Source organism: Monodon monoceros, unplaced genomic scaffold (genome assembly GCF_005190385.1).
Source record: "Monodon monoceros isolate NGI ecotype Baffin Bay Population unplaced genomic scaffold, NGI_Narwhal_1 Super_Scaffold_9, whole genome shotgun sequence".
Lineage (NCBI taxonomy): Eukaryota > Metazoa > Chordata > Mammalia > Artiodactyla > Monodontidae > Monodon > Monodon monoceros.
This window is the reverse complement of record NW_021703786.1, coordinates 7,158,078-7,185,649: the sequence shown is the minus strand read 5'-3', so window position 1 is coordinate 7,185,649 and position 27,572 is coordinate 7,158,078. Positions and strand designations below refer to the sequence as shown.

The 27,572-nt window shown below is 50.9% G+C and overlaps 2 protein-coding genes across 4 annotated transcripts; one reads left to right on the top strand and one right to left on the bottom strand.

The window, feature by feature from the left end:
• The first annotated feature begins 565 nt into the window (after positions 1–565).
• On the top strand, positions 566–12,005 carry MKS1 (MKS transition zone complex subunit 1). Of its 3 annotated transcripts, XM_029212670.1 has the most exons (18): positions 566–709; positions 1,122–1,231; positions 2,352–2,422; positions 2,895–3,050; positions 4,105–4,202; positions 4,390–4,518; positions 4,782–4,886; positions 5,327–5,435; positions 5,968–6,024; positions 7,096–7,138; positions 7,397–7,462; positions 8,958–9,028; positions 9,379–9,448; positions 9,548–9,655; positions 10,336–10,469; positions 10,959–11,041; positions 11,128–11,225; positions 11,333–12,005. In XM_029212670.1, the coding sequence occupies exons 1-18, from the start codon at positions 630–632 to the stop codon at positions 11,422–11,424; spliced, it is 1,680 nt and encodes a 559-aa protein (XP_029068503.1). In that variant the 5' UTR covers positions 566–629; the 3' UTR covers positions 11,425–12,005. The 3 variants fall into 3 exon arrangements, with proteins under 3 accessions (XP_029068503.1, XP_029068505.1, XP_029068504.1); XM_029212672.1 differs by lacking the exon at positions 10,959–11,041; XM_029212671.1 differs by lacking the exon at positions 1,122–1,231 and having other exon boundaries at positions 633–709.
• EPX (eosinophil peroxidase) lies at positions 11,632–27,572 on the bottom strand. The gene is made up of 13 exons (XM_029212673.1): positions 27,488–27,572; positions 27,287–27,380; positions 26,854–27,029; positions 26,592–26,709; positions 26,372–26,501; positions 24,700–24,906; positions 19,265–19,583; positions 17,612–17,772; positions 17,001–17,256; positions 16,408–16,578; positions 13,808–14,045; positions 13,029–13,241; positions 11,632–12,717 (listed from the first exon to the last, which is right to left on the bottom strand). Exons 1-12 carry the CDS (start codon positions 27,561–27,563, stop codon positions 13,040–13,042), a joined length of 2,148 nt encoding a protein of 715 aa, XP_029068506.1. The 5' UTR covers positions 27,564–27,572; the 3' UTR covers positions 11,632–12,717; positions 13,029–13,039.

The following is a 27,572-nucleotide window of genomic DNA, read 5'->3' as shown; positions in this document are numbered from 1 at the left end:
ACACACGCAGGGGAAAACCCAGTGCAATAATGACATCTTTTCCTTCCTTACTGTTAGCTTCCTTGTTTCTTCTTTCTCTGGTTCAGTGAATGCCAACACAAGGATTAATAAATCTTGACACTTTTTTGTCTTCTTCCAAGAATATATTTTCATGTCTGGGTAACCGTCATCACCTCCCCTGACTCCTTTGGGAAGAATGGGTGCATTCTGTGAGTCACCTCCACCGATTAGGAGGCCAAAGTTTCCCAGGATTCAGTGGAAGGCTGTGTCGTGTGGTGGAAAAAGTAGTAGTTGAGAACTCAGGACGCTTGGGTTTGGTGTCCATCACCATTTCTGTCTGAATCTGTATAAAAGGGGCCTATAGCGCTGCTTTAGTTTCCTCATTTGTAAAGTGCATCAAGTCTGGCCTTGGGTGTGAGCGAGCTTCGTTCCCACTCAGCATCAAAGGCAAGCCCGCACGAGCCCCAGCCGAAACGTGCGCTGGCACCAACTGGCCTGCGCCTGCAACGGGCGGGGCTCTGCCGCGCCGCGTAGGGAACCGGGTTCCCGCCTCCCTAACCCAGCGTTTCCGTTGCCAGGGGAACTGGGGCGGCGCGCTTTCCGGCACAGTCGCGCGCAGCGCAGCTGTCATGGCGGAGACCGTCTGGAGCACTGACACCGGAGAGGCCGTGTATCGCTCTTGGGACCCCGTGCGCAACCTCCGCCTCCGGTAGTCGCATCACCCCAGAGCCCCGTGCTTTTATGCTGTCAGATAATTAGAGCCTGAACTTCACTTCTTGTTTGCTGGGACCCTCACTTGGGTTTGCAGTCCTGACCGCTGTCACCTCGTCTCCCCGCGTCTCCCTCACTACCCGGCACCCTCTTCACTCACAACTTCCAGACCCACCCTTTCAGGACCCTGCCCCTCCCAAGTTTCTCGAGGCCCTGTGTCTCCAGTACACTCTCCCATCGTCTTCTCCTTAGGTCCCCGTGCCCCACTCACATCCCCTCTGTCGCCTACACCCCGCCGCATTCTTGGTAGCCGTACCCTCTTCTGATTTTGTTTCCCCATCTTTGCTCTGCGTTCATCTCCTGGTTGAGTGTTTTGTAACGAGTATTTTGGGCTTCTCTATTCCTGGCAGAGTCCACCTGCAAAGAATCACATCAAGCAGCTACCTCCACCACCAGCCTGCTGCCCAGCCCGGGAAGGACCTCATAGACTTGGCCACTTTTAGGCCTCACCCATCCACCAGTGGGTGAATGGTGGTGATGTGGCCGCTTGGGGATCTGGGGAAGGGCCTAGGGCGGAGGTTACCTCTTAAGACAGAGTAGACCCAGGTCTATAGTCTGAGACAAGGTATAGAGAGGATGGGTTTATTGTCCAAGGTCACAGGGCCGGTAAATGTTGAAGCCAGGATTTGATCCCGGGCAATTTTAACTACTACATTATGTTGTGTAAAATTGAATAAGGCTTGATTCCTGCCGTCAAGATGCAGATCCGAATTGTGGTCAAATGTAGGGAAATAGCAAATACCATACTTTAGATACGTTGTAAATTTGCCTGTCAACCTAGATACCATTTGTGGCATTTTTTTCCTAAGAGAAAGTGTCACTCCAAGCTTGAAACATACAACTAAACACTTTCTAAAACAGCTTAAAAATTGGGGTCTGCTTGGAAAATGTACATATTAACACCGTCTGTGTTCTAGCAGTTTTCCTTATCTGGGAAGCCAGAAGAGTGAGGAAGAGAGGACAGTGTGTTTGCGTTAGGTCACTGGTCTCTCTGCTTTTGTTGTTTCTGTTCAAAAATATTCCTGGGCAAGAGTGTGAGCTGGCAGGTTGTGAAGCATGTGTCTTTGGAAAAGGCACACTCAGCTAGGAGTGTGTGTATTAGATTTGGTTCTTTAAAAAAAAAATCAGTTGTATGTCTTTCCTTTTCTCTCCTGATACTTGGTCTCTTAAGGTTATAGTGTTTGTGATTCTAGATATATGGCTTCAGGAATAGTGAAGATAAAAATGCCACAGTTCCTGTCTAGCAAATGTAGGCCGTTGGGATTGAGGAAGAGCTATTCAGCCTATATCTAACAAATTTCAGCTCTTGACACTGAATTAGATCAAATAATTCCTGGAAGGCATGACTTCCTTTTATTCAAATCAGAGTAGTGATTAAGACTTCTTGGGTCCTAATCTTGGCTTCTACACATATCCACAGCCTCTATAGAGTAAGTCTAGAGTGAGTGCTTCATAGATCAGTGAACTCCAACTGATTTTGTGGCAAATATAAGAGCAGGGACTTTGGTTATAACCAACCACAGAGTGAGAAGTGGTGCTAGTTTGGCTCAAACATTTGACTCACTCTGTTGTCTTTGGAGGTGGACACCGCCCAGAGGTAGATGAAGAGGAGGAGGTCGTGATTGGGTGGCAAGAGAAGCTCTTCAGCCAGGTGAGCCAGTGTCCCTTGTCTGCTCAGTCTGCCTCCCCCGGTCCACCTCCACCTGACTAGTCACAGGGAAGGTTTCTTGATACATATTGCTAAACTGATTTCCAGAAAGCTTATAACAGTTTATACTTTCCACTGTTGTGCTTATGGGGTCAATGGAATATAGTGCCTGCCACTACCCAGTTTTATAATCCTGGGTAAGACACTTTTCATCTCTGGGCCACATACCAAAACAGCAGAATTACTGTTTTGGTATGTCAGTTCTGTAATAGCAGAATTGAATTAGACTATCACTGTGGTTCCTTTTAGCTCTAACATTCGTTGGCTCTCCTGTCCTCCATTAGTTTAGATAAACGACAGTTGGCTATGAGAACATGTCAAGTTGCATCAGCTCTATAGAACTAATTTGACCAAACTGTTATGGGAGCAAAATTTGACATATTCTCAGTAGAACTTTGTTTCTTTGTGACCTCAGTTCGAAGTAGATCTGTACCAAAATGAAGCAGCCTGTCAGAGCCCTTTGGATCATCAGTACCGCCAAGAGATTCTGAAGCTGGAGGATCTGGATGGCAGGAAGAACCGACGAATCTTTACCTACACTGACTCTGATAGATACACCAATTTGGAGGAGGTAGCATTCTTCCCCAAGCACCGTAGCTCCCTTCACCTTCGTCTCCCCTAGCTTTCTGGCCTCTCTGTATGTTAACTCGGAAGCCTCTTAAGGGGATACAGACCTTCTGGCAGCCAAGCTGGAGTAGGTGGGCACAGTCTGCGGGTGGTGAGGCTGCTGCTCCCGGCTCCATCTGCTGGAGGGCCTGGGGGAGCCGGCAGTGTCTCTAATCATAGGCTTGCAGCCTACAGACTGGGAGAAGCAGCCACTGGGTTTGGCTTCCTCCGTGCATCATGAGATCAGACAGGTGGATGGAGTCTAGAGCCATCTAGATAAAATTCATCACGGATTCAGCCGAAACTGAATATATGGGTCTGCAGAAGGATTCAGTACTGCGTGGGGAATGGCTTATATCCTCAATTTGCCCATGACAGCTATACCCTCATGGACTTGTTTTTACATTTTCTTCTGCATATCCTGCCATCTTAGTGAGATTTTAAACTCCTTGAGGGAGGGGAGTGCCTATATTATCTGATTTTTGTCTATGACCTTGTAGATCTCTGCAAGGAGCCAGGCGTTAAGTGAATGCTTTTGAAAGGTTGATGCTTATATCAGGAAAGCTGCGGGTTGGTAGCATATAAAATTTGGGTTGTCTGTTTTGGTAAACAAAAGAAAATTACAGATAGTGTTCAGTTACCCATGGGAGGGTTTTCCACAGCATACTTGTGTTACACTTCACATCTTCCCACCACCTAGTGATGTCAACGTCTACCGGGCAGACTCACCAAACCTTTTGTCGGTGTGTGTTTAGAGATTGCAGGCTCATTTGAAGATGGGCCTAAATAAACTCATTTCTCAAGGCTAATGTGCTGCTGCAGGCTTCGGGCAAACCAAGGCTTGGTTGGGCTCTTCCTTGGGCTGTTTGTGCCACTGTGCCCGCCGTCAGCGTGGTTGTGAGGTGGCCGTGCGCTGAGGTTCAGGTTCTGTGTGAAGTTTCAGAAGGAAGACTTCCCTCCAGGTCCTTGGTCCCACACGGCCCTGAGCAGGCTTACACTGGGCTGCTCTGTTTTCCCAGCACTGTCAGAGAATGACCACCGCAGCCAGCGAAATGCCGTCATTCCTGGTCGAGCGAATGGCAAATGTCAGGCGGCGACGGCAGGACAGGCGAGGGATGTGAGTGCAAGTGTGTACAGGGCCGTGGCGGCCTCTGTGGTCCGTCCATGCCTGTGTTCCCCGTATGCCCACCAACCTGAGCGTCCCATCCTGCAGCGGGCCTCCACCTTCGTGTGCTCCCCTGAGCTCCTCCTTCAGGCTGTTCGGGGGGTGCCAGGGAAGTGACCCTTCCTGTGGTGTCTCCCAGGGAGGGTGGCATCCTTAAGTCACGAATCGTCACCTGGGAACCCTCAGAAGAATTCATCCGGAACAGCCATGTCATCAACACCCCTCTTCAGACAATGTACATCATGGCAGACCTGGGCCCCTATGGAAAGTGAGTGAAGCTTCTTACTGCCCAGCTCAGACCTTCATTCTCTTCTCCTGTCACTAACCATCACTCTCCTGTTATAGTCCTCCCAGGTATATGGGAGGGAGGGATTTTTTCCTTCTACTTTTTCTTTGGAAGAGAGTGTTTTACCATGACAATTCTCACTCCAGCCTCTGTCCTCTCCCCTGATGTGTCCCGAACACCTCTTCCTCTTTCCCTGGAGGTGGGGCAGCAGTCTTGAACCCTGGTGTTAATTCCCTGGTTTCTAGGCTTGGCTATAAGAAGTATGAACATGTCCTCTGTACTCTGAAGGTGGACAGTAATGGTGTGATCACAGTAAAACCTGACTTCACTGGCTCCAGAGGACCCTACAGGTGAGAAGAGGAAGAAAGGGATGGCGGAGACTGGCATTGCTTTCCTTGGCTTCACTTCTTGCCCCAAGTTGAGGAGATTCTCTGAAAGCCCTTCATGTGTTCTAACTTTTAAATTCCCAGCCAGTGCTTCATATTCTGTTCAAGGTCATAGACCCTTAGGACACTGGGCATCCTTTTCTCAGAAAATATGCACCTACCTGGATTTGAAAGTGATACCTTCATCAGTATAGTTAGGTGAAAATAATTCTCTGTGCTGCTGCGTGTAGGGACTAATCAAAACTGGGAGAGATGAACTAGCCAGGTCTTCTCCTCTGGCTTGACTGTTCCTCATCTTACGTCTTAGAATAACAGAACTGTAAATCGGCTCCTCTCTGGGCTGGGTCTCGAGGGCCCCACCTCCTGTTTGCTGATTTAGTCCCTTTGTGGCTTTAACCTTACAGAATCGAGACAGACGGGGAGAAGCAGGAGCTGTGGAAGTATACGATTGACAGCGTGTCCTCCCTTGCACAGCCTGAGGAGGAAGAGCGGGAGCAGCGTGCGCTCAGGGATGTAAGTGCTGGTTCAGTCCGGGAACCAGAGAGCTGGGAGCCGAGGCCGCGGCCGAGGTTGGGTCAGCAGCTGCAAGGCCTTGCTCTTAGAGGCCTCGCCTGACTTGGGAAGCACTGCTGACATGTCAGATATAAGGTTTCGATCCTATTATAAGATCATCACAATAATGGCCATTTATTTGAGCATTTACCATGCTCTGTGCTAGGCCCTTCACATACTTTATTTCATTTAGACTGTACCACAGGCCTTTGAGGTGAATATTTTTATTATTACCACTTTATAAATGAGGAAATGGAGATCAAGAAGCTAAGCAGTCTGCCCGAGGTCACGTAAGTGCGAGAGCCAGGTTGGTCCCAGACCAGTGGACTCCAGAGCCTCTGTGCTTCACTGTCAGATGTCAGTGTCGGGATGCTTAGGCCTCCAGCTTTCTGTGGCACTTCCCACTCCTGCTGCTTTTCTCCCTCCCATGCAGATCTGAACCCTGGTCTGGCTGGGGTCGCACCTTGAGTTTCAGTGTGGTTTGTTTCCTCAGCTCTATGGCCGGCACAAGGAGTATCTCAACAGCCTCGTGGGCACTGACTTTGAGACGGTGAGTAGCTGGGTTTCCTGCAGCTCCGCCAGCTGGGTTTCTGTAGCCAGAGCGTTCTGACTGCGGCTCAGTGACAGTTCTCTCTTCAGGGTCCCAAAGACATACTCTTCAGTGGAAAAAAGTAAAAAACAACATTTAGAGTATAGTCCTTGTTATGTTTTAGAAGCATTGCATATTGATATAGAACTGTTAATGCATAGGAAAAGGTCTCAAAGGGCACACACCCTATGGGTGGCTTTCTCTGGGGAGGGGGTGGGATTGGGAAATGGTAGATGGCTATTGGGTGGTGAGAGGGACATGTCAGGAATGTTTACTTTTTATCCTCTAAACTTAGGTGGTTTTGAATTTTTATCAGCGGGAATGCATTCATGTATTACTTTGTAATTAATTTTTTAAATAAATGTAAAGATGAAAAGTGTCTTCCTTACTCTTCATGTAGATATTTTTCCTAATGCCCCATAGAGAGGGAGGGGTGTCATTTCTGTTTGTCAAATAGTTTGGCTCTTAAAACAAGAGTTTAAGTCCGTAATCCTGTGGTCCTATTCTTTGTCCTCTCTTATTCCAGGAGTTCCATTTCTAGATCTGGAAACAAGGAGAGAGTTACCTGGTGGTCTCCCTCTCTCTCTCTAAAAAATTAACTTTCACTATTTTTGTGTTGTATTAGCAACAGATTTTCGGTGTTAAAAAGTGAGATAAGATAGATACACAAATAATTTAAAAAGGAAACTGCCTAGTCTCTTGACCTCCCTCTAGAGGGAGCAGGGGTCTCTAGCCTCTCGCCGTACGGCAGCAGGCAGCTGTGGGTGCTTCTCTTGGCCATTCTTGTAAATACCCCACACTTTGTTGCCTTCCCCACCATTTAAATTAGGTGCTTTTTCCATTACATTACACACTTTTAGAAATGAAGGAAACAGATTTATGGAGAAGTGGCGGGTGGGGAGGAAGCGGGATTAGTCACACACCTGGATCTGGCGTCCAGCGTCAGGTCCTCTGGGGATTTACGGGCAGGCTGGAGGAGAGGTGTCGCTTCCCTCAGACCTCCTGATCTGTCCCCACTTCTCTCTACCTCAGACGGTACCAGGTGCCCTCCGGCTCTTTGTAAATGGAGAGGTAGGTAAGTGTCTTACCAGACAGAAGTCCCTTGATGCTTGGCAAGTGCCAGATTTAGCTGTGGAGTAATCCTCCCCGCCCTAGTAGAGCCCTTGGGCTGTCCGCAGCACTCGGGGAGGCTCAGGCATGTGTCTTTCCTGGAAGCACAGGGAGTTCCTGGCCCTTGAGGGACTCGCTTCCACACGTGGGTAGGCCCTTTAGGACTGGGGCGGGTGTTAAGGGTGATAGGAGGATAAGCTGAAACAGTTTCCTGTTTTCTTAGTTTCAGCCCAAGGCTATGAGTTTGACAATCTTTACGTCCACTTCTTCGTGGAATTGCCAACTACTAGTAAGTAATATTCATAAGTCTCTCTTTTTACCCATTCTGACAGTTTTCCAGAGGCATTCGGTCAGACTTCCTTCCCCACTCCTCCACTGAAATTGGTACTATTCTTTTCAAGATCATAGATCACTTCCAAGATGTGAAATCCTGTGGTGACATCTCTGCCTTCACCCTACTTGGCCTCTCAGAAGCATTCACCACAGCTCACTTTCCTCACTGAGACTCTCCTCTTGGCTTCTGGCTCTGTGCTCCTCTCGTCTCTCTCATTGGGGGCTCAGTGGCCTTCTTGGCCGTTCCCTCATCTTCTGTTGATCTAAAACTATTAGAGTATCCAAGGCTGGGCCTGGCCTTCTGTTACTCTCTCTCCACGGTCTTTCTAGGTGGCCTCATACATCCTGTGGCTTCAGTACTGTTTGTATGTCTCAGACTCCCAGATGTCCCTCTCTAGCCTTAGCCTCTCCCCTGAACTCCAGAGTCATGTCCACTTACCTCTTTGTCGTTCCTGTTTAACATGACCAAAAGCTTCTTGATTCCCCCTCTTGCCTCACACCTGCCCTCATGGTCTTGCCCATCTTAGCTGAATGGCAATGTCATCTACTTAGTTTCTGATACCAGAAACCTAAGAGACATCCTTGACTCCTCACTTTCTCTAGCTCCCTACCGCCATTCATTCTATCAGGAGTTCTTGGCAGTTCTGTCTCCAGAAGATGCCTTGAATCCTCTATTCTCTCGAGGACCCTGGGCCAAGCCACCATCATCTCTTGCTTAGGCCAAAGCATTAGGTTTCTAATTTATCCTCTCACTTCCTGTCTTGCTCCCTCTTACGTTTCATTTGCCACGTACACCACAGCCTAACTGAGCCTTTAAAATGTAAACCAGTTGTGTCTCTTTTGAACTTAAAGCCCCAACAGCTTCCCTTCCCACTTAGAGCCAAATCCAAACTCCATTCTCTGAACGAGCTGGCCCCTGCCTATCCCTCCCTTACAGCATTGCAGTTGTAATTTCTGTTCTTGAGCAGGCCAAGTTCATTCCCACCTTAGGGCCTTTTCAGGGCCATTTCCTTTGTCTGAAAGCTTTTGTGTCCAATCTTTGCACGACTGGTTCTGCTTTAGTTTAGGTCTCAGCCTAAGTGTCACCTCTGAGTGGTGTTCCCTCACCACCCCGTCTAAATGAGCCTCAAGCCACTCAGTCCCTTCACCCTGTTTTATTTTTACTTTAGCATTTATTACTACTTGATAGTCTTTTTGTTGGTTGGTTTGTTGTCTGTTCCCCCCTCCAACCCCAACTGGAATGGTAGTCCCATGAAAGACAGGAAGCTTTTTTATCTGGTCACCAAGATGTCCCCAGTGATCGGTCATAGCACATAGCAGACACACAGTGAATGTGAAATGAATGATTGATTGCATGAATGAGTGAGTGAATGGAGAAGGGAACTTTGTCTTTTTCTCAACTGCTTGCCTTCCTCCCTGTTGACTTACTATATGTGGTCTTTGGTTTTCAGGCTGGTCAAGCCCAGCATTCCAGCAGCTCTCAGGAATAACACAGACCTGTGCCACCAAGTCCCTGGGAATGGTAGGGCAGCGAGAGGGGGCACCTAGAAGGGAACAGTACTGCTCGGGGGAAGGCATCTGAAGATTATCACGCTCGCGGCCTGGGGAAGATTCCAGAGCTGGGTCCGGCCCTTCGCTGTGGGCTCTGCAGGGATGCCTGGTCCAAGGGTTCTCTCTGCCTTTTTGAGAGTGGTAGCAGCTCGGGTTTGGGTGTCCCTTCACCTCTCAGCCTTTTATTTCCTACCTGGGGTGATAGTTTTTCTTTTTCCCTTGGGATGGTGACCTTGTCATTGGCTACAGGGAAGACAAATTCCAAGTGAGCCCTCGTCCACCCCATGACACTGAGTATAAAATAACATTCCTCTTTTTTAGGATAATGTGGCTTACTTCTCCTACCCGTTCACGTTTGAGGTCTCCTTCCTCCACGAGGATGAATCTGCCGGTGAGTGGCCTGGCAGGTGCTCGGCCTTGGGGCCCCTCAGACAGGCCCTCTCCTGGTGAAGGCCTCCCATGACCTGGCCGCTTCTCCCCCTTGCTGCAGGTGCTCTCCCGGCATGGCCTGTGCTCTACTGCGAGGTCCTCTCGCTGGACTTCTGGCAGAGGTATCGCGTGGAAGGCTACGGGGCTGTGGTGCTGCCTGCCACCCCAGGTGACCGCTCATCCCTGCCCTTCATGTGGCCCATGTGCCCTAGCTCCTAGAAACAAGGCTAACACTTCAGAAGATTCGACCACTTCCTGTGAGGAGTAGGGATGATTGGGAATTAGAAGCACTTAACTTGCAAGATTTCCTTGCTCCTTTTGAGGAAATTTTCCCCCTCTGTTAGAGACAACAGGGTGAAATGACAGCTAACTGGGAAGCTGAGCAGCTCTGGGCTCTGCATCCGGCTCCTCTGATCTGACTCGTGGCCTTGAGGGAGCAGCCACGTGGCAAGATGGGCTCTCGGTGGATGTGTATTGAGTGGATCAGCGTTCCTTTTGAAATAATAGCCGCTCTCTTCTATTGTGCGCCAGGCAGTGTGCTAAGTGCTTCTCATTTAATTCTCCCCACCACTCTGTGAGGCATAGGTGTTGTTATTAGATGAGGAGAATGGGGTTCAGAGAGGTTGAGAAACTTGTCCTGGTGCCCGGGTAATAACTGGCAGAGCTGAGATCTGAATTTCCATCTGATTGATTTTCAAGTGGGTACCCTAAACCACTCTGATGACCTTCACCAGAGGTCAGGCCATTACCAGACCAGGTGTTTCGGTGGTGGCGAGGCCCGTGTCATTGCCGGGAAGGCAGCAAGGGACCACGTGCCATTTCCGGCCCCGTTCTCCTCTTCCTGCACAGGCTCACACACCCTGACAGTCCCTACATGGAGGCCCCTGGAGCTGGGCCCGGTGGCTGAGCTCAGGAGGTTTTTCATTGGTGGCTCTCTGGAACTGGAGGACCTCTCCTACGTGCGGATACCAGGAACCTTCAAGGTGACTTTTGTCTTTGGGGAGACTTCATGCTGGGAACTTATGTCCCTATCTCTTCTGGAGTAAGGTGGAATCTGGGTTAAGGACTCTTAATTGTTCATTACTTCATTATTGCTTAGTCCCTTCCCTCCTGTCTCGGCCACATCTTGCACCAGGTACAAACATCACTGCTATCCTAGGAGAGCTCTGGAAAATAGTACACTTAGAGGTTTCCCCTGGTCCCTGTCGGAATAACTGGCCCCTCCTTCCAGCCCATCCCTGAGTCCTCAGGAATCAGAGGATTGGCACGCAGCTTATAAGACTGCTGATTCTCCAACGAGGTTGGAATGTTCCTTGATTTACAGTTGGGAGGTGGTGGAATCTGGGTGTTGGGATGAAGTTTCCCCAACAGAACTGTTCTCCCCAAGAATGGGAATAAGAATGGGAGTGAGGCCACTGTGGTGCCTGGGGTCTAGGAGCCAACAGAAACCTGACGTTAACCGGATGCCGCAGGGGGAGCGTCTGAGCCGCTTTGGACTCCGCACAGAGACCACAGGCAGTGTCACCTTCCGCCTGCATTGCCTGCAGCAGTCCAGGTGAGTGGCCATCGCCCTCCGCCTCGGGGCTTCTGACCCTGAGGGCTGCAAGAGCAGCCATGGCCATGTGGCGGGCTCCCCTGCAGGGCCTTCATGGAGTCAAGTTCTCTCCGGAAGAGGATGAGGAGCGTGTTGGACCGTCTGGAGGGATTCAGCCAGCAAAGTTCCATTCACAACGTGCTAGGTAGGCTTCCCCCCACCCAATTCCAGCTACACCCCCCTCCAGCATCCCCGTGTGCCCCATTTCCCCCACACCGTGGCAGCTGACTCCTGTGTCTGCTTCCCTCACAGAAGCCTTCCGTCGAGCCCGGCGCCGCATGCAGGAGGCCCGAGAAAGCCTTCCCCAGGACCTCGTGAGCCCCTCGGGAACCACGGTCTCCTAGCTCACTGCAGTCCTGGCCCGCCGTGCACGAGGGCAAGACGGGTGATATCCAAGGCCTGGGCCCTCTTCGTCTTTCTGATTAGAGACCCCACTGACCTGCTGAGAACCGGAAGAGCTGAGAATCCTGGGCTGGACCCCTGCCTGGTCTTCAGCTGCTGGGTGGCAACAAAGCCAAAGACCCTGTGGCCCCCATATGGTCCCTGTCTTCATATGTCAGCCACTGCAAGTGACCTTCGCAACAAGACAGGCTTTTTGGTTTGAGACCAGTTTTGGGGGAAAGCCCAAAGTTAGTTCTGTCCTTGACACAGCCTCCTTTCTGGCCTGTCTCATGGTCTCAGTGGCAGAGGGCAGCAGTACCACCTGCTCCACACCTGCTTTACACATGGAGGCCCGAGAAAGAAGGCGAGAGAGATCTTACACTCCTGGCCCGGGAACCCAGCCTCCTCTTCCCAGGGTAGCCTACCCTTCCTGCTGGGGGCTTGTTTCTATAGTAAATGAAGGCTGAAGGCAATGCCCAGTCCTTTCTGCTAGCTAGCTGTCATCTTTTATTGTGTTTTTGTACATAAAAACTTTTTATACTGACTGACGTTCTGTCGGCTGGTTTTCTGCTTGGGTCGCTTTCACGGCCAAGCTATTCTCCTTAATGTTGGGGCCCCTAACGCTGCTGCCCTTTCCTGCCTTTTCCTACTCCACAGTGTTTCTTTCGATGCTCTAAACTCAGCCCCCAGGGGAGGCTTTAAGGTTAGTGCCAGCTGTGTCTTAGCAGCACTCCTCTTAAACATCTGGAGCAAAGCATGGGACTGAGGTCCAGCCCCTGCCCCCCCTGAGCCCAGTGCAGAAACCAGCTTCTGCCCTCAGGGGTGCTTTATTGGTAGAAGCAGAGGGTGCTGTGCAGCCTGCAGGCTCCAGAGAAAGACCATGGGGTGGCTGGAGGCTGGGACTCTGTGGCCTCCCAGTCATAGGCAGGGGTCAGGGACAGGGTGGGAAATAGATGAGAGTGGCTGGAGATGAAGATGACTCTTCTTGCCTGGGCCTCAGGACCCCCTTGCTTGGCTCACGAGCCCTTGCACCTGGAGCTGACGTGTGACCTATTACATAAGAGGCTCGCATGGCAGGAGGGTTCACTGCTGCTGGGAACCCTGGCCGTCACTCCCAGCCAGAGAACCAGCTCTGAGCTATAGCCAGCAAAAGCATCAGCAGGAAGCAGTTGCTCCAGGGGAGGAGGTAGCCTTGTGGTCTTCCCCAGGATTCCTTGTCTCCAAGGTCTCCAAGGTCAGAGGCTTGGGATGGACTCCTGCGGAAGCAGCACAAGTGGGCAAGTGAGGAACTTGCTGGATGTCCAGAGATTGAGCTGTTCTTAGGGTGTTGATGACCAAGCTGAGGCTAGCTGGATACTTCCTAATTGCCCCTCAAAGTCCTGGGCCCTGGGGTTAACTATCAACCCAGAGGCTAGCACACTGGGAAGCCACTGTGAAAGTGTGATCTGTTGCTAGAGACAAGCTCTGTTGTTTCTGCTTAGGGGCCTGCGAGGACTCAGCTGTCCTGTCCAGGGAAGGGTGTGAGGGCCTGACCCAGCCCAGGGCTGTTGGAGGAGGCCCCCCTTACCTGCAGAAGCCTCATCTGCCCCTCCAGGCTGACAGGTTCAGGCTGGGGATGCAGGTGCAGGGCACAAAGCCCCAGGGATCGATGCTGGCCCTGAAGATGTCCCTCGGAACGGTGGTGATACCAGTGTTGTCACACACAATTCGAGACAAGGAAATGTGGCTCAGGGCCCTGCGCTGTCTCTTGGTGAAAACACCCTGTTTCTGCCACCAGAACCTACCAAGACAGCGGAGAGATGTGGGTGAAGTTTGGCAGGGATGAACAGGAATGAGCACCTGCTGTGTGTGAGGTACTTTACATACGTTATTTCATTCAATTCTCCAAAATCCCTGCAAAATAGGTATGATTCCCATTTTATAAAGGAAGAAACAAGTTCAGAAGTCTAGTAAGTTGCCCAGTATTAATTGCACAGTAATTTACGTAGCCAGGACTGGATTTGAACCCAGGTAAATGCCAAATCCAAATAAGAAGTCAAGTCTTAAACCACAAGCTTATTGGAGGGAAACCAGATTTAGCTTTTGTGCCCATGTTTTCTGGGATCCTTAAGCCTGGAACAGTGAGGCTGAGAAGTCTCTCTCCTGAGTTAAAGGTGCCTCCAACTCAGGCAAGTGCTCTCTCTGCCTCTTACCAAGCTCTCCAGGGAGGAGCTCCTGGTCTCAGATCCTGTGTACTTGGAAGAGATGAAGCTAAAAAGAGTACTTTCTCTCATTGCTGAGTCTTGAAATTCTAGTGCTTTTCTGCCCTGCCCCTGGGGCTGGTCCCTTTAGGGTAGGGGCACTTACCTGTCTCCATTTCGGGCTCTTCTGAACTGGTTCTCAAAAAGACAAGCCAGAAGAGGCCCCACTCGGGCCCCTGGCAAAAGAGGCTCTGCGATGGCCCCAACCCAGATGTCAATGTTGTCAGGTGTTCCATAGAGATTCAGGAACTTCCTTGCCAAACCCTGGTTTTTCAGAACCTGGCTAAGCTGTGCCAGATTCCGGGGCTGGGAGAGCCCGCAGAAGCGCCTCCAAGCATTGTACCCTGTAGGGAAAGAGGACAGGAGCAGTTTAGTCTTACCCCTGCGGATTCCCATTAGCTTCTGCTCGCTGCGATTTCTCCTGAGGGAGCTCTGTGGTCAGGCAATTTTGGGCAGAAGGGAATCCCTGCTGGCAGAAGAGGCCTTGAACCTTCCAAAGACCAAACCACTGCCCTCTTAATTTGCAGTGCGAGCAGACAACCATGCTTTGTGCACACGCTGAGGAGTGTGTCCTAATGTAAGAAGCTGTCGTAACCCAACACTCACAATCACAATATTATCGTGGCATTAATCGGGCACAAGTAAGACATTACCTAGAACAGAAAAGACTCTCAGATTTGTAGAATGCCCGAATGAATAAATGAGTGAATGAACCAAGAAATGAAGAACATGGATAAAATTTATCTACTCAGAAGAGGACCACATGCTATATGATTCCATTTATATGAAAGGTCTAGAATAGGCAAATATGTAGAGATAGAAGATTGGTAATGGTCAGGGGCTGGAATGGGGGTAGGGAGTGACTATTATTACTAGGTTTCTTTTGTGAGTAATGAAAATGTTCTGATATTAGACATGATGCAGAACTCTAAATATACTAAAATCATTGAATTATATGCTTTACATTGGTGAATTTTGTGATATGTTAATTATATCTCAATATAATTTAAAAATTTTACTAGAATTAAAAATTTTTTTTCGCCTCATAAACTAACAAAGACCATACTGATTTCTCAGCCATCAGGATCCCACACCAGGACAAGTCACATGATATGATGGGGACCATTAAGATAGGAGGAAGATAGCTTTGCCATGACTCAAAGAAACACCAGCCCAATGTTGTCCATTGAACTACAACTCCCAAACACCGTCCCCCAAGCTGAACAAAGGAAAACCATATAATGTTTCACCATTACTGAGCACTGCTGTGTGGCTATCTCTCAGGATCCTCACGTTTTTGTGAGGTACTTTGTAATCCCAATGTTATCAATGGATATTCGCTGAGCTTGAGCAACTGTGACTTTTCCAAGGTCACCCCACCATTAAGTGGAGTTCAGACCAGGCCTTCCAATTCCAAATTTGGGAAGGGATTGGAGGAGACTGCAAGAGCTGCGATCAGTACACTATTTCTGGGACAGTTTAGAGGGTACAGAAACTGACTGTGTGGCAGCTTGGGCAGCTAGCAATATCAGACCTCCAGCAGGGGGCGCCCACAACACTAGCTGTCAGGAGCACCCAAGCGTAGTGAAGGAAAGATACTCAGGTCCTTGAGCGCCTGCTGTGTGCTAGCCGGGGGCTGTTAGGTGCAGTAGAAACTGCCCACTCTTTATTATTCACGGCCAGAAATTAGCAGAGGCAGATGGGGCTTCGGGTTGTGTTTAGACAGGGAAGTAGGAGATGGGGAGAGGGAGAGATGAGTGAGGCTGTGGCCAAAGCCTTCCCCTAACATCAGGGATTGAACAGGGGGATGAAAGGAGAAATTTTGGAACTGATTCGAATTTTACTACTTCCTAGTTATGTGGGCTTGGGCCAATTACTAGATGTCTCTGAGTTTATTTTCTCATTTATAAAAATGTCTGTCACAGCTGCTTTTCAAGGTCATTGGGAGGACTAAAAGAGTTAATATCCATTAAACATCCTAGCAAAGTGCCTAATTTTTCTTATTTCCTGAGATGAAGTCTTTCTGTGGCCTCACCAAACAACCAAGGCAGTCTTACTTTTACTCCACCTGTTCCCTGCCTCTCAGGCTCTTTGCCCAATTAGAGCCAAGAGCCAGTTTCTATATCCCTGGAACTGCCTCCCTGGATCTTGCCAGGGTGGTGGGGCATGGAGCAGCTCTTCTCTCCCTTTTTTTTTTTTTTTTTGCGGTACGAGGGCCTCTCACTGCTGTGGCCTCTCCCGTTGCGGAGCACAGGCTCCGACGCACAGGCTCAGCGGCCATGGCTCACGGGCCCAGCCGCTCCGCGGCACGTGGGATCTTCCTGGACCGGGGCACAAACCCGTGTCCCCTGCATCGGCAGGCGGACTCTCAACCACTGCGCCACCAGGGAAGCCCTTCCTTGCTTTTTAAAGCCACTGTTTTTCTCTACTTGGAAAGTCCTGATCTCCTTTGTTCAGCTCCTGCGTCCAAGTCCTGGTCCTGTTGTGACCCTGAAGCTAGAGACCCTATGGAGGATGGAGAAGACGTGGCAGAACAGCAACAAGGAGGTCTCAGGGATGCTTTGTTGCATCAGCCTCAGCGCATCCTGTAGACAGTCCCAGTCAGAAAGGAGGCGCCAAGGGTCTTCTCTGAACCCTCTCCCCAACCAACCATCACCAGCAACCCTGCTCTGGGGAAGCCTGGGAAGGGGCGGGCAGCCCCCTCACCTGGGAGGCCGTGGTCCCGGCTGCGTTGCATGTTGAGAGCTGCCAGGTCCAGCCCGATCCTTCTCACTTGCTGAAACAGCCGGTCTCGGAGCTCATCCACTAACATGGAATTTTGACGGTTCAGCTTGGCAGGGGTGGCCATGAGGCCTCGGAGGATGGGGTCGATGCCACCTGGTGGCGGGGAATATGAGCAACACAGATTGGACCAGCCTTTTGGAAGCCCCTAGGGTCATCACATGATGCCAAGCTAGCTCAGAGCTGGACAAGCCAGCCACTTACATTCTATAATGTTTGTATCCAGAAACGGTGGCCTGGGTGGACATGAAGGGAGCTGGAGCCGGCAAGAAAAGCAATCACCCCCACTTCTCTGAGAAGGAGTGGAAGGCAAGCTCCTTTCAGGACCACAACCACCAGTCTCCTCCCCTTTTAGAAATCCTCTAATCCCGGAGGGGATGGGAGGCCCGTGACTGAGGGTCTTGGTGGCACCTGCCTTGTTTTCACTCGCTTGGGGAGATGATTAGCAGTAGCCTGGCCTCTGGCACTAAACTGGGCCCCACCCCCTCGCCCTGTCTGCCTCTGGAAAACCTGGTCACCTTCCTGCACGATTCGCCAGCTGGCGAAGAAGGCGGAGCTGAGTGGGACCCGCGAGTGGGGTCCTGAGGCCTGGTACTGGCTGTCCAGGCGGAACATGAAGGGCTGGATCATGGTGTGGCCGAAGCGGAAGGCCAGCGTGAAGACGTTGGCCACACGGGGGTCTACATTGGGGTAGTACCCCTGGTAGGGCCCCAGGGTTTTCCTGGCCCTGGCCTTGCCCAGAACCAAGGGCAGAAAGTCCCGGTAGGTGATGATCTGGAAGAAAAGATGGAGGAGGAACGTTACCTTTGTGGCCACCCACCCCACTCCCCTGCCTTTGGACAGACCTTTTGCTTTTCGAAGGGCTGCTCAGACATATTGATTCTTTATTGGCAGTATGTCAAATGTGGTGATGTTAATCTCCCATTGTCTGATGGAGATACTGAGGCCCAGAGAGGCTGGGTGACATGAACGGGGCCACAGAGAGAGCTAGCGGCAGTATTGGGGATACAGGTCAGATCTCAGGAACACTCCCAATCACCCAGACCTAGCTGACTTGAGGCACATCCCCCAGGATGGCTTCTCACGCCAGATTGCCTTCTAAGGGATGCTGAGACCTAGGGCCCCCTACCTGGACCATGGCCCCCACGATCTTCCGAGCCTCCTGGTACAGCTTGTCACTGGTCCACCGAGGATTCAGGTGTCTCAGCTCAGTTGCCAGCCGGTTGTGCTCTCGCACAAAGAGGGTGTGCATGGCTGCCAGTTTCGGGGTTTCAGTTGATCGGCTGTCACCTTGAAAACCCCAAGTTCAGAGTCACCATAGTCCTTCCCAGAGCAATGTCTTTCTGCTAAGGCAGACAGAGCTCTGGGGACTAGAAAGAGGTGGTGGGATTTTGTGACCTGGGCCAAACTCCTGGCCCTCACTGGACCTCCATCTCCTCAGCTGTGCTGTGAGGCTCCACTGACAAACACAATGGGCCAGGAGTGGGAGGACAGTGGAGTCTCGAGTCCCTAAGTTACTGGAATGAGTTTGCGTGAGGTGGAACAGGGCAGCTGCTGGTCTTGGGCAGAGCCCTTTTGCCTAATGATTCTGCTCTGCAGGATTACCAGATCCACAGCTGGTGGAGGGTCCTGGGTGACTCTAGGAACCTGTCCTGTGGGTTGTATCCTTCTGCACGTTCTCTCCCGGGGGATGGACCTCTCCCCAGCTTGGGCTTGGTGTCATGCTGCTCTCCCCAGGGAGCCCCATGGAAGGAGAAAGAAGGAAGGTTGGGCAGAGCCTGTTCCTGTAGCCAACCTTCTCCTAGAGGCCGGGAAGGAAAGTACGTTCCTGAAGGTGGCCTTACACACAGTCATTTGCTGGCTTTGAACTAAGCCCTTGTAATATGGTCTTATTCAATCTACTCTTAAGTAAACCTCTGGTGAAGGCGCATGCCGCTCTTGCCAGGAGCAAAGAAACATACAGTCCTTAGAAAAGGGGCTGGAGCTGACTCCCTGCAAAGGAGGTGGTGGAGCAGAGTGGAAAGAGCCCAGACCTGGCCACTACACTGACTTAAGTCCTCACTGTGGACTCTGCCGTCTGACACTCTGCTCTGGAGCACGTTAGTTATCTTCCCTGATGAGTGTCTCATCTGCAAAACGAGGGTGCTAATAATGCTCTCCTTTCAGGGCTGCTGTAAGGATTAGACATGGCACATTTAAATATATTAAGTAACCAGAAGCAATGACCATCATTATGATAACCAGCAAGGGGGGCAGGGGCAAAGACCCCTAGGAGAGTTCAGATTATGCCTCCAGAAGAAGGTACCAGGTGCCAGTGTCTGGCAAGAGCAGGGGGGAAACTGAAGATTCTAAGGGAATTTAGCCCAGAGGAGAAAAAAAAGTTAGGCGAAAGTGAAAGCTACTTTCAGGTTATTAAAGAGGCTATTACTGTGTGAAAGATAGAGCTTTTTCTCCGAGGTTCTAGAAGCATGATGAAGAGCAACAGATGGGCATTGGATCAAAATGGGGGGGGGGAGGGGCTTTCTGCAGTCAGCGCCGCACCAGATGAACAGCAGAGGGGGTGAGCCCCTTATCACCGAAGAGAGTCAAGTGGTGATCTCCGGCCACACACCGGGTTCACAAAGGGACTCCTTCCAACATACTGATTCTGGGATGACTATGCACAGATCTGTGTGCCTAATATTGAGGTCTGAAGCCATGCACCCCCATCGAGTCCCACGAGGCTTTCCCAGCCCGGAACCCAGGGACTGGCTGTTTCGTCCTTCCGTCCCCCCAGTCTGACCTGCCAGGAAGCAGGGGATGTTCGCGGTGCGGTTGGTGAGGAGGCAGGGGTCATCGTGCAGGTTGTCAAAGGGCAGCAGGGCCCGGCCGTTGTCATGGAAGCGGGTGTTGACGGCCATCAGCCCCAGCTGGTTGGTCAGGTTGCGCAGCTTCATGGCCAAGGTGTCGTCGCTGCCGTACACCATGCTGGCGTCCAAGAAGGAGGTGAGCGCGTTGATCTGGTTGCGGACTTTGTTCTTGTTTTGGGGGCACGAGGGTGCCGAGCGGAAGAAGGGGATGCAGTCACGCTGGTTCATGATGCGGGGGTCATTGGGCGGGATCTGAGGTGGAAGAGGAGCCAGTGACACTGGGGCCCCTCCCGGGCAAGCTCACTCCTCCTGGTCATCCCCCACCTGCTTCAAAACCTTGCTCAAAACTCCCTTTTTCCAGGAAGCCCTCCTTGACTCATCCAGACTCACGCTGCTCACCAGGTCATCTGAGCACCTTTAGCACGTTGTGTCATAGAGGCATGAAAGGTTAGAAATGGACGAGGTCTGGGGCTTCCCTGGTGGCGCAGTGGTTGAGAGTCCGCCTGCCGATGCAGGGGACATGGGTTCGTGCCCCAGTCTGGGAGGATCCCACATGCCGCGGAGCTGCTGGGCCCGTGAGCCATGGCCGCTGAGCTTGCGCGTCCGGAGCCTGTGCTCCGCAACGGGAGAGGCCACAACAGTGAGAGGCCCGGGTACCGCAAAAAAAAAAAAAGACGAGGCCTTAGATCCTCATTTTACAGGTGGGGAAACTGAGGCTCAGAGAGGGGAAGTGACAACTCGTTAGCGGGGGAGGAGGGATTAGAACCTAGTTCTCCTGACATGAGGCTTGTGCTCCTTTCATTCCATTCAATTCAACAGACATTTCCTAAGCCCCTTTCTGTGCTGGTGCCTTGGAGACGGTGAAGGTCGAGGAAACCCAGGACAGGTTGCAGGAAGCTGGCAATTCCGTGAAAACAGACCTGCTCATCCAGTAATGTAACTCTAAATTGAGGTGGCATTTGCTATGCTTGGCTTAAAAGTCAAGAGCTAGGGAGACCTTCAAGATGGTGGAGGAGTAAGACATGGAGATCACCTTCCCACAAATACATCAGAAATACATCTACGCATGGAACAACTCCTATAGAACACCTACTGAACGCTAGCAGAAGACCTCAGACCTCCCAAAAGGCAAGAAACTCCCTACGTACCTAGGTAGGGCAAAAGAAAAAAGAAAAAACAGACAAAAGAATAGGGACGGGACCCGCACCAGTGGGAGGGAGCCGTGAAGGAGGAAAGGTTTCCACACACTAGGAAGTCCCTTTGAGGGCGGAGACTGCGGGTGGCGGAGGGGGAAGCTTTGGAGCCACGGAGGAGAGCACAGCAAAAGGGGTGCGGAGGGCAAAGCGGAGAGATTCCCGCACGGAGGATCAGTGCCGACCAGCACTCACCAGCCCGAGAGGCTTGTCGGCTCACCCGCCGGGGCGGGCGGGGCTGGGAGCTGAGGCTCGGGCTTCGGTCGGAGCGCCGGGAGAGGACTGGGGTTGGCGGCGTGAACACAGCCTGAAGGGGGATAGTGCACCACGGCTAGCCGGGAGGGAGTCCAGGAAAAAGTCTGGACCTGCCGAAGAGGCAAGAGACTTCTTCTTGCCTCTGTTTCCTGGTGCGCGAGGAGAGGGGATTAAGAGCGCTGCTTAAAGGAGCTCCAGAGAAGGGCGCGAGCCGTGGCTATCGGCAAGGACCCCAGAGACGGGCATGAGACGCTAAGGCTGCTGCTGCCGCCACCAAGCAGCCTGTGTGCGAGCACAGGTCACTATCCACACCCTCCTTCCGGGGAGCCTGTGCAGCCCGCCACTGCCAGGGTCCCGGGATCCAGGGACAACTTCCCCGGGAGAACGCACGGCGCGCCTCAGGCGGGTGCAACGTCACACCGGCCTCTGCCGCCGCAGGCTTGCCCCGCACTTCGTGCCCCTCCCTACCCCTGAGTGAGCCAGAGCCCCCAATCAGCGGCTCCTTTAACCCCGTCCTGTCTGAGCGGGAACAGATGCCCTCAGGCGACCTACACGCAGAGGCGGGGCCAAATCCAAACCTGAACCCCGGGAGCTGTTCGACCAAAGAAGAGAAAGGGAAATTTCTCCCAGCAGCCTCGGGAGCAGCGGATTAAATCTCCACAATCAACTTGATGTACCTTGCATCTGTGGACCACCTGAATAGACAACGAATCATCCCAAATTGAGGAGGTGGGCTTTGGGAGCAACTGTAGACTTGGGGTTTGCTATTTGCATCTAATTTATTTCTGGTTTTATGTTTATCTTACTTTAGTATTTAGAGTTTATTATCATGGTAGATTTGTTTATTGATTTAGTTGCTCTCTTCCATTTTTTTATATATAGATATATATATTTTTTTCCTTTTTCTCTATTTGTGAGTGTGTATGTGTATGCTTCTTTGTGTGAGTTTGTCTGTATAGCTTTGCTTTTACCATTTGTCCTAGGGTTCTGTCTGTTTTTGTTGTTGTGGTTGTTGTTTTGCGGTACGCGGGCCTCTCACTGCTGTGGCCTCTCCCGCTGCGGAGCACAGGCTCCGGACGCGCAGGCTCAGTGGCCATGGCTCACGGGCCCAGCCGCTCCGCGGCACGTGGGATCTTCCCGGACTGGGGCACGAACCCGTATCCCCTGCATCGGCAGGCGGACTTTCAACCACTGCGCCACCAGGGAAGCCCTGTTGTTGTTTCTACTATAGTTTTAAGTGCTTGTTATCATTGGTGGATTTGTTTTTTGGTTTGTTGTTCTCTTCTTTCTTTCTTTTTTTCTATTGCTTAAGAATCTTTTTAATTTTTAATAAATTTTTTATTTTAATAACTTTATTTTCTTTCTCTCTCTCTTTCTTTCTTTTTTTCTCCCTTTAGCTCTGAGCCGTGTGGCTGACAGGGTCTTGGTGCTCTGGCTGGGTGTCAGGCCTGTGCCTCTGAGGTGGGAGAGCTGAGTTCAGGACACTGGTCCACCAGAGACCTCCCAGCTCCATGTAATATCAAACGGCGAAACCTCTCCCAGAGATCTCATCTCAACGCTAAGACCCAGCTCCACTCAACGACAGGCAAGCTACAGTGCTGGACACCCTATGCCAAACAAGTAGCAAGACAGGAACACAACCCCACCCATTAGCAGAGAGGCTGCCTAAAATCTTAATTAGGTCACAGACACTCCAAAACACACCACTGGATGTGGTCCTGCCCACCAGAAAGACAAGATCCAGCCTCATCTACCAGAACACAGGCACTAGTCCCCTCCACCAGGAAGCCTACACAACCCACTGAACCAACCTTAGCCACTGGGGACAGACACCATAAACAACGGGAACTACGAACCCACAGCCTGCAAAAAGAAGGCCCCAAACACTGTAAGTGAAGCAAAATGAGAAGACAGAGAAACACACAGCAGATGAAGGAGCAGGGCAAAAACCCACCAGACCAAACAATGAAGAGGAAATAGGCAGTCTACCTGAAAAAGAATTCAGAGTAATGATAGTAAAGATGATGCAAAAGCTTGGAAATAGAATGGAGAAAATACAAGAAACGTTTAACAAGGACCTAGAAGAACTAAAGCGCAACCAAACAATGATGAACAACATGATAAATGAAATTAAAAATTCTCTAGAAGGGATCAATAGCAGAATAACTGAGGGAGAAGAACGGATAAGTGACCTGGAAGATAAGATAATGGAAATAACTACCACAGAGCAGAATAAAGAAAAAAGAATGAAGAATTGAGGACAATCTCAGAGACCTCTGGGACAACATTAAACACGCCAACATTCGAATTATAGGGGTCCCAGAAGAAGAAGAGGGAAAAAAAGGGACTGAGAAAGTATTTGAAGAGAATATAGTTGAAAACTTCCCTAATATGGGTAAGGAAATAGTCAAAATGGCCATCATCAAAAAAATCTACAAACAATAAATGCTGGAGAGGGTGTGGAGAAAAGGGAACCCTCTTGCACTGTTGGTGGGAATGTAAACTGATACAGCCACTATGGAGAACGGTATGGAGGTTCCTTAAAAAACTAAAAACAGCACTACCGTATAACCCAACAATGCCCCTACGGGGCATATACCCTGAGAAAACCATAATTCAAAAGGAGTCATGTACCACAATGTTCATTGCAGCTCTATTTACAATAGCCGGGACAGGGAAGCAACCTAAGTGTCCATCGACAGATGAATGGATAAAGAAGATGTGACACATATGTACAATGGAATATTATTCAGCCATAAAAGGAAACGAAATTGAGTTATTTGTAGTGAGGTGGATGGACCTAGAGTCTGTCATACAGAGTGAAGTAAGTCAGAAAGAGAGAAACAAATACCTATGCTAACACATATGTATGGAATCTAAAAAAAAAAAAAGGCTCTGAGGAACTTAAAGGCAGGGCAGGAATAAAGAAGCAGGTGTAGAGAATGGACTTGAGGACACGGGGAGGGGGAAGGGTAAGCTGGGACGAAGTGAGAGAGTGGCATGGACATACATACACTACCAAATGTAAAATAGATAGCTAGTGGGAAGCAGCTACATAGCACAGGGAGATCAGCTCGGTGCTTTGTGGCCACCTAGAGGGGTGAGATAGGGAGGGTGGGAGGGAGACACAAGAGGGAGGAGATATGGGGATATATGTATACGTATAGCTGATTCACTTTGTTATACAGCAGAAGCTAGCACACCATTGTAAAGCAATTATACGCCAATAAAGATGTTAAAAATTAAATAAATAAAAAAAAGTCAAGAGCTAAAGGTATAATAGGAAGATAAGGGACAGTTCCCCAGAGGAGCTTGAGGAAGGAGCCAGCCAGGGGCCCTCACATGTCATGTCGCGAGAACATTGCCCTACCCAGTAGGGGCGAGTGAATATGTATGTGTGTGTGTGTGTGTGTGTGCGTGCGCGCGCGCGCGCGCACGCACAGAGGGTCCCCTCTGTCCCCAGAAGAGGCTGTGCTCCCTGGAGCCCGTCTTTTCTTCCCTAGTGTCCCTCACCATCCTTGCCTCTCAGCTGAAGGATAGCACCGTGCTCACAGCCCGATCCCAGGAAATGGTGAGAACTGCAGGGCCCTCAGACCACCCCAGGAGGGAGAGAAGGGCAAGAGCTAAGAGACCCTAAAGGCTTCCCTTGTTGGAAAGGGACCCAGGGGTCAAGGCTGGTCTCAACTTCTTCCCCTTCTGTGAGGCCAGCACCGGGACTTCCTGGCAGGTTGCCCCCCACCCCCACCCCAAACACACACAGAACCAGGCGTCTGTGCCGGACTGTGCATCTTGTCTCTGTCTGATACTCCAGAGTCACAGGCAGCTCCTTAAGGCAGGTGCACTAGGTACCAGATGCCCAGCCCCAGCTCTCGGCCAGAGGTGGAGGCCACATCAGGAGCCTGGGAGTCGGGGTTAAGTACCTTGATGGGGAAGCAGGGGGGCAGCTGGGCACAGGTCCTCTCACAGTCGATGCCCACAGTGAAGGCCACTCTGGCTGCGGACTCAGGGACGAAGTCCAAGTCGTGGTCAATGAACTGGCCCCACTGCATGAACATGAGGGACCGGCCCCGGTCGGTGGTTAGCCTCCTGCTGGGGAAGCGCACGATCTGGTTGGAGACGGCTCGGACCTGGTGGGGAGATAGATCAGCGTGGGGCGCTGACTCTGCAGGGTGTCCGAGCCAACCCAGGACTCAGGGGGTGGCAGGTTGCCCCTGCTGGAGTTAACACAGTTCCTCCTCCTCCCCTGCCCTCCCCTCCCCTCTCCTGCTTTGTCCCACTTCCTATGTGGCTGTCATTCCTACAAGGATGCTCTCCAGCCCAGCTCCTGAGGACTCCAGGAGTAATTCCAGGAAGGGGACGGGCCAGGTTGGCTGGCTCAGACCCCACCAGCTTCTCCAGAGAGATAAGTAGAGGAAACTGATAGATCAATTTATAGACTAATGGATAATTAGATGGTAGAACTGATTGATAGATGCAAGGATCGGTTGCTAGGCGATGGATAATAAATAGAGAATTGGATAGATGGAAAGATCAACGGAAGAAAAATTGATAAATAGATGTTGATAGATGGGTAGATGACAGATTGTTATTTTGGCATATGAATGGAAGATTGATAAATTGTTAAATGTGAAATAGTTTAGGTCAATAGCTAGAACTACATTAAGTTGTATTGCTTCTTATATTTAGCAAGGCACTTTGACATGAATTCTTTCAGAAAAAAACAATAGTGTAATGGCTAGCATTAATAGATCACATCCTACAGGGATGTTTATATCAAGGACTTTATTTAATAGTCACAACAGCGATATTAAGTGGGTTTTACGGCCAAGGAAACTGATTCAGCTGGAGTCCTTGCCCAGAGTCATCAGCCAACCTGTGGGACAGCCTGGTTCGAGCCCTGTCCGACTCCAGGCTGTGCTTTTACTCCCCACGTTTAGAAGAGATGGAACGGCCCATCATCGGATGAATGGATAAAGAAGATGTGGCACATATATACAATGGAATATTACTCAGCCTTAAAAAGAAATGAAATTGAGCTATTTGTAATGAGATGGATAGACCTAGAGTCTGTCATACAGAGTGAAGTAAGTCAGAAAGAAAAAGACAAATACCGTATGCTAACACATATATATGGAATTTAAGGGAAAAAAAATGTCATGAAGAACCTAGGGGTAGACAGGAATAAAGACGCAGACCTACTGGAGAACGGACTTGAGGATATGGGGAGGGGGAAGGGTGAGCTGTGACAGAGCGAGAGAGAGTCATGGACATATACACACGAACAAACGTAGTAAGGTAGATAGCTAGGGGGAAGCAGCCGCAAGGCACAGGGATATTAGCTCGGTGCTTTGTGACAGCCTGGAGGGGTGGGATAGGGAGAGTGGGAGGGAGGGAGACTCAAGAGGGAAGACATATGGGAACATATGTATATGTATAACTGATTCACTTTGTTATAAAGCAGAAACTAACACACCATTGTAAAGCAATTATACTCCAATAAAGATGTTTAAAAAAAAAAGACATTGAATATAAAAAAAAAAAAAAAAAAAAAGAAGAGATGGAACGTCCTTCAGCCCCTCAGCCCTGACTCACAAGGGGGAGGAGGAAGCCATTGCGCCTCTTGCCGCGGGTCCAGCCGAAGGGGAGCGACAGCCTGTCCTCATACTCGGCTGGCAGCCAGCGCGCCAGGGGCTGGTTGGAGGCCCCCAGCTGTGGTCTCCTCCTGCAGTGGTGGGTGGGCTGGGGTTAGCAGGGTTGGGGAGGAGAGGAGGGAACTGGGCCCCACCAGGTTAGGTGCTGCCCCAGCACCCACTTGTTGTTGCATCTCCCAGTGATGGTTCGGTACTTGTTACTGCACTTCTCGGCTTCATCCTGGGGTGCACAGCCACTGGCCTGGGACAGCAGCCGCATTTGGGATTTCGTTAGCACATCTGCGGGTGGGACAGTGGGCAGGGCTCTAGCTTCTTCTAGAGCTGGTCTGTTCTGTACCTCCCATCCCTTTCCCCTCTCCCCTCCCAACACCCCAAGGCGTGCACCCTGCAACCCCCTCCTGGCTTCCTTCCACTCTGCAGTACCAGTGACATTGAAGGATCTGGACCCCTGGAGTTGTAACTTCTCTTCCAGCAGTCCCAAGGCCACATGCATATAATCAGCGGCCTGAACGACTCTCCTGGTGGCCGCTGTTGGTTGTTTGAAGTAGGACAGGAGGTCCATGGGGCTGGCCAAGCCACTGTGAAGGCGCTGCTTGATGCTGCCCAGAAGAGGAGAAGGGAGGGCTGGAGAGAGGAAGCAGACACACCCAGCAGAGCCCTAACCTGGGCAGGGGACAGTCAGCACGGTGTAAACAGACAGAAGGATGGCTAGAAGGGAGACTCTCTACCGACATGGCACTGTCCCAAGGTGCCCAGGGGCAGGTGATGGGTGAGATGACCTTGGCTGGAGTCCATCCATCCCCCATCGTCAACCCTTCCAGGCCCACGCAGTCCCCAGACCCAGGCCCAGGCCCACCTCCTCTCAGTCTGATTGTAGGCAGCATCCACTAGCAACCTGGCCTCTGTTATGCAGCTCTGGAGGACTGAGGTCTCCACTACCCTAGGGGAGGCTGTTCAGAGGGAAGGAGGCTTAGGGTCCAGGGCAGCCACAGGTCCCTCAGACCCAAGTGCTCCCCCCTCCATTGCCCTCCTCCTTGGCTGTCCAAGGGGCTATTACCTGGAGTGGTGCCCTCAGAGAGCCGGGCCAGGATGAGGGTGTCTAGGAGCCCAACCAGGGCCAGGAGCAACTTCATCTCTGCAGT